The 5,665-nt window shown below is 32.7% G+C and overlaps 2 protein-coding genes across 2 annotated transcripts in view; both read left to right on the top strand.

Annotated features, from left to right (window-relative positions):
* Nucleotides 1–4: 4 nt before the first annotated feature.
* On the top strand, nt 5–1,924 carry LOC113463805 (inositol hexakisphosphate kinase 2-like; the record flags this gene model as incomplete). The annotated part of the gene is made up of 6 exons (XM_026810963.1): nt 5–107; nt 187–310; nt 453–532; nt 633–808; nt 972–1,177; nt 1,438–1,924. Coding segments are annotated over 6 exons (993 nt in total), but the record flags the coding sequence as incomplete, so codon positions are not given.
* The window catches only part of LOC113463881 (inositol hexakisphosphate kinase 2-like), a 5,484-nt gene continuing 1,641 nt past the window's right edge, over nt 1,823–5,665 (top strand). The window contains exons 1-7 of the mRNA XM_026810962.1: nt 1,823–1,828; nt 1,932–1,989; nt 2,069–2,192; nt 2,335–2,414; nt 2,515–2,690; nt 2,854–3,059; nt 3,320–3,583. Coding sequence (XP_026666763.1) covers nt 1,823–1,828; nt 1,932–1,989; nt 2,069–2,192; nt 2,335–2,414; nt 2,515–2,690; nt 2,854–3,059; nt 3,320–3,583 — 914 coding nt within the window. The remainder of the gene's footprint in view (nt 1,829–1,931; nt 1,990–2,068; nt 2,193–2,334; nt 2,415–2,514; nt 2,691–2,853; nt 3,060–3,319; nt 3,584–5,665) is intronic.

Here is a 5,665-nt window from a genome sequence, read left to right as displayed (position 1 = left end):
ATTATTACTTAATCAGAATACTATTTGCAAACCATTAAACTGCAGAGAGCTTGACTTTTATCAAAACATTCCACAAGACATCCAACTTTTTGCCCCAAAATTTAAAGGTAAAATATTTTAGCATTTTCTTGTTTGATTGCTCTACTTGTCTAATCTGTCATGCTTTACATTATTATAATGCCTTAGGTGTTTTACAAGCTGCAAATAGTGGCGAAGTTACATTAAACAAACGTTATAGTCCCAGTTTTAGAGAACAAGATAACAGACAAGGGCACAGTACAAATAAAAAAAAGAGGGAAGATGTATTAAGGTTTGTAATATAATAATATTAAACAATAATATATAACTACAAACACTTTTAATAAACTGAACTGAAATTGTATTTATTTAATGCATGTCAGTTTCAATATCTCACAATTAATTATAACAACTTTTTTGTCGTTTTGTTACAGAATGAAAGTTTGTCGTGATAATACATTAACCGGAGCATTAAAACCAGGAATGCATTTGGATAATATACCAAACAGACAGTGTACGTAGATTATTTGTTAAATTAAATGTTTTAAATAAATCAAATAGAAATTTATTTGGGAAATATTAGTGAATTACATCTTTCCTTTTTGTTAAAACAGATTTTCTTTTGTTGGAGAATATAACATCCCAGTATTCTCATCCATGCATACTGGATCTTAAAATGGGGACCAGGCAGCATGGTGATGATGCATCTGCTGAAAAACGTAGCAAGCAAATTGCAAAGTGTGCTGCCAGTACATCAGCCTCATTGGGAGTTAGACTATGTGGAATGCAGGTTTGTTATTGACATCCTTTGTTTAATATGTGACATGCACCTTTTTTAATTCAAAATTTAAGTGGCGATGAAATAGCAAATAAGAAAAATTAGAAGTAGCAGTTACAGCGTCATTTTACTTAGAATTAGAGGACAAGAGATATACCGTCTGAGTATGTTGTAGGTTTATCAAGCTGACACGGATCATTACGTGAAAAGAGATAAATATTGGGGGCGGCAATTAAACGAAGAAGGTTTCAAAGCCGCATTGTATCGATTTTTCCATAATGGTTTTTGTTTACGAACGTTGGTTATTGAAAAAGTAGTGTCGCGGTTAGAACAACTGCGACGCGCTATCGAAAGACAAAGTAGCTACCGATTTTATGCGTGGTAAGTCTTCATGCGTTTAGATGCTATAAACACAAAAATAGTAGGGTCCGCTTAATACCTGCGATGATCAGTCTTTCAGCAATTGTCGAGTGTTACTTGTGTACCTGTATAGGTCGACCTGAGCAGTAATCGGTTTTACAGCGTAGGTATAAAAAAGCTTGTACGAATGAGTGATCATGTTTATTAAGCGGACTCTACTGAGTATAAGAAACATGAAAAGCGATGAGAGTAACGCTTTCTTTTAATTAAACTCGTTTCAGTTCATTGTTAGTCGTTTACGAGGGTCAAATGAATTTTCCACAATTTGGTAATTCATCATCCGTGTTACAAGTAGACGAAGAGTCGACCAGTTCTAGCGCCGTGAGTGACGGCCCTCATACGACAGATGGATGTTACGACGGTGACATAAGTAACAGTTCCACAGAGTACAATGTTTCGATCGAAGAGGAAATCGGTAATACTACTACGTTGCACAAAGGATTTAACGAAGGGGCCAAAAATATCACCGGTTTTTACCCGACAAGGTGTGTAATCAGTTACTTTCCTTTGTCCGTTAGTGGGTAAACATTTTGACTGCTTTAAAAAGAATTGTCGGTCATTCCGTTTCGATACGTTGGAAAACTTTATTTATAATGTTAACCTTTAATGTTGGTAGCGCATAAAATAATTTTTTACAGTAGATCTTGAAGTTTAGAATGGGATAGATACGCGGGTTACAATATGTATTTATGATATATCTGTAATTTTTTTNGAGCTTGACTTTTATCAAAACATTCCACAAGACATCCAACTTTTTGCCCCAAAATTTAAAGGTAAAATATTTTAGCATTTTCTTGTTTGATTGCTCTACTTGTCTAATCTGTCATGCTTTACATTATTATAATGCCTTAGGTGTTTTACAAGCTGCAAATAGTGGCGAAGTTACATTAAACAAACGTTATAGTCCCAGTTTTAGAGAACAAGATAACAGACAAGGGCACAGTACAAATAAAAAAAAGAGGGAAGATGTATTAAGGTTTGTAATATAATAATATTAAACAATAATATATAACTACAAACACTTTTAATAAACTGAACTGAAATTGTATTTATTTAATGCATGTCAGTTTCAATATCTCACAATTAATTATAACAACTTTTTTGTCGTTTTGTTACAGAATGAAAGTTTGTCGTGATAATACATTAACCGGAGCATTAAAACCAGGAATGCATTTGGATAATATACCAAACAGACAGTGTACGTAGATTATTTGTTAAATTAAATGTTTTAAATAAATCAAATAGAAATTTATTTGGGAAATATTAGTGAATTACATCTTTCCTTTTTGTTAAAACAGATTTTCTTTTGTTGGAGAATATAACATCCCAGTATTCTCATCCATGCATACTGGATCTTAAAATGGGGACCAGGCAGCATGGTGATGATGCATCTGCTGAAAAACGTAGCAAGCAAATTGCAAAGTGTGCTGCCAGTACATCAGCCTCATTGGGAGTTAGACTATGTGGAATGCAGGTTTGTTATTGACATCCTTTGTTTAATATGTGACATGCACCTTTTTTAATTCAAAATTTAAGTGGCGATGAAATAGCAAATAAGAAAAATTAGAAGTAGCAGTTACAGCGTCATTTTACTTAGAATTAGAGGACAAGAGATATACCGTCTGAGTATGTTGTAGGTTTATCAAGCTGACACGGATCATTACGTGAAAAGAGATAAATATTGGGGGCGGCAATTAAACGAAGAAGGTTTCAAAGCCGCATTGTATCGATTTTTCCATAATGGTTTTTGTTTACGAACGTTGGTTATTGAAAAAGTAGTGTCGCGGTTAGAACAACTGCGACGCGCTATCGAAAGACAAAGTAGCTACCGATTTTATGCGTGGTAAGTCTTCATGCGTTTAGATGCTATAAACACAAAAATAGTAGGGTCCGCTTAATACCTGCGATGATCAGTCTTTCAGCAATTGTCGAGTGTTACTTGTGTACCTGTATAGGTCGACCTGAGCAGTAATCGGTTTTACAGCGTAGGTATAAAAAAGCTTGTACGAATGAGTGATCATGTTTATTAAGCGGACTCTACTGAGTATAAGAAACATGAAAAGCGATGAGAGTAACGCTTTCTTTTAATTAAACTCGTTTCAGTTCATTGTTAGTCGTTTACGAGGGTCAAATGAATTTTCCACAATTTGGTAATTCATCATCCGTGTTACAAGTAGACGAAGAGTCGACCAGTTCTAGCGCCGTGAGTGACGGCCCTCATACGACAGATGGATGTTACGACGGTGACATAAGTAACAGTTCCACAGAGTACAATGTTTCGATCGAAGAGGAAATCGGTAATACTACTACGTTGCACAAAGGATTTAACGAAGGGGCCAAAAATATCACCGGTTTTTACCCGACAAGGTGTGTAATCAGTTACTTTCCTTTGTCCGTTAGTGGGTAAACATTTTGACTGCTTTAAAAAGAATTGTCGGTCATTCCGTTTCGATACGTTGGAAAACTTTATTTATAATGTTAACCTTTAATGTTGGTAGCGCATAAAATAATTTTTTACAGTAGATCTTGAAGTTTAGAATGGGATAGATACGCGGGTTACAATATGTATTTATGATATATCTGTAATTTTTTTCGGTACGCACCGTCCCCTCAATTACAGTAAAAGAAATTGAAAAGAGGGAAAATTGTTTTGAAACGCTTCGATATGGAAAGACCGAAATTAAATTCCTAACGTTGTGATGCCATCAAATATTTATTACAAACTAATCGGCGATTGAAATTTATTTATTTATGCGTATATTCATTTTATGATCGATTAATTTATTTGTTAATAAAATTTTTTATTCATGTCTCCATTTATTGAAACATTTGCTGTGTTTTATTCGTTGATGTGTTACAACACTAGGGATCTAATACGTAGTATATTACATTTTGTTTTGAATATTATCATTCAGAAATAATTGCACAACTTTATTATCTTTGTTAACTCGACAAACATTATGATCAAAAATATTTTGATAGAATCCGATGATTTAACCCTCCGATATCTTTAATAAGAATTGGAACATGTAAAATCTGGTGAAGTATACAATTAAAAAATATTAAATTTGACCTTTTTTACAAATAAACCGTTCAGATATAAAAATTTATACTGTCGTTTCACTTATTAACAATAGTATATAATAATAATAATCGGCGAAAGGATATATATAGCTATAATTCTGTACAGTGTAAGCCATTTAGTAAAGCTTCAAATAATTATAATTATATGCTTTAATTAATTAAAAAATACATTATGCTTGAAGATACAACATACTCAAACAGAACATTGGAGGGTTATAGTTATTACATGATGATTCCATTGAATTTGATGATTCAGTTTCTTATTTGAATTACAATTTTGTTACAAACCGGTTTAGAGGAAATATCGTACATTCAGTTCTTCAGTGGATTAACATTACCGAATGATAGATGATTAATTAGAAGTGATAGATCAGTTGCAAAATTAAAATAGTTGATGCGTTGAGAGATAGTAGAATAATCATCATAATTATAACATGTTAATTGAAATAATACATATTATTTTGAATCTGTTTTAGACATTCACTTAAATTACGTGCACTTTAGTCAGGATTTGGTTTAATGAAAGATTCTGTTTATCATAATCGGCCAGTTATAAGTTGCAGCTATTTTTCTTATAGATTATTTTTCTTTTATACACTAAAAAGCTGACAGTGCGATATTTTCCTAATTTAAGCATGTATATTTCTGTGTACCATCACTTTTTAGAAAACTGCTCTTTATTACGGCCGAACTATAATAAAGCGCGGCAATACCAGTCCCTAATCGAGCCCGATCAGTTTCTTACTAGGGGAGGATCAGAGCTGAAAATGGTGGATTTCAAAATCCTTTCGTAGGTATATTGTTGCTTACGAAGTAGAGTGCAGCTCTACAAAAGTTATTAGGCGCAAACATTTTATGCATTTAAAGTCAAAAGAATTAAAGGGACATTTATACGTATAATATCATGTATATCACGCATTATACGTATGTATACCTATGTATATTCATATGTATACGCGTATAAAGAATGTTTCGTAAGATGCGTGTCATCAAATGAAATCAGGTTCTTCTTCAGTTCTATAAAACTTCCCAAGAGATTTTAAAGTTACATAAAGAGCTATTTTAAAATCCACGCAAATAATAATTTCTTGTTTTTAGTAGTGTTCCATCTTATGATACATTCTCTGTCTATGTATACATATGCCTATATGTGTATGTATGTGTACGCGCGCGTACCTGTATGTGTACTTACTTTTTGATATTATAATGAGACATTTACATACATTTTTTTATATAATTAAATTTAGCCTTAACTTGTGCAATTAACGACTTTAAATATACAAGACGTTCAGTAAGTGGTGCATTTCTTTTTCAGTCCATTAGTAAATTTTTAATTTGCAACTGTTCTGAATAACATTTATTTTA

The sequence above is a fragment of the Ceratina calcarata genome, unplaced genomic scaffold, assembly GCF_001652005.2.
Source record: "Ceratina calcarata isolate Rehan_Ccalc_2016 unplaced genomic scaffold, ASM165200v1 scaffold180.2, whole genome shotgun sequence".
Classification (NCBI taxonomy): Eukaryota; Metazoa; Arthropoda; class Insecta; order Hymenoptera; family Apidae; genus Ceratina; species Ceratina calcarata.
This window is presented reverse-complemented; position numbering and strand designations above follow the sequence as displayed.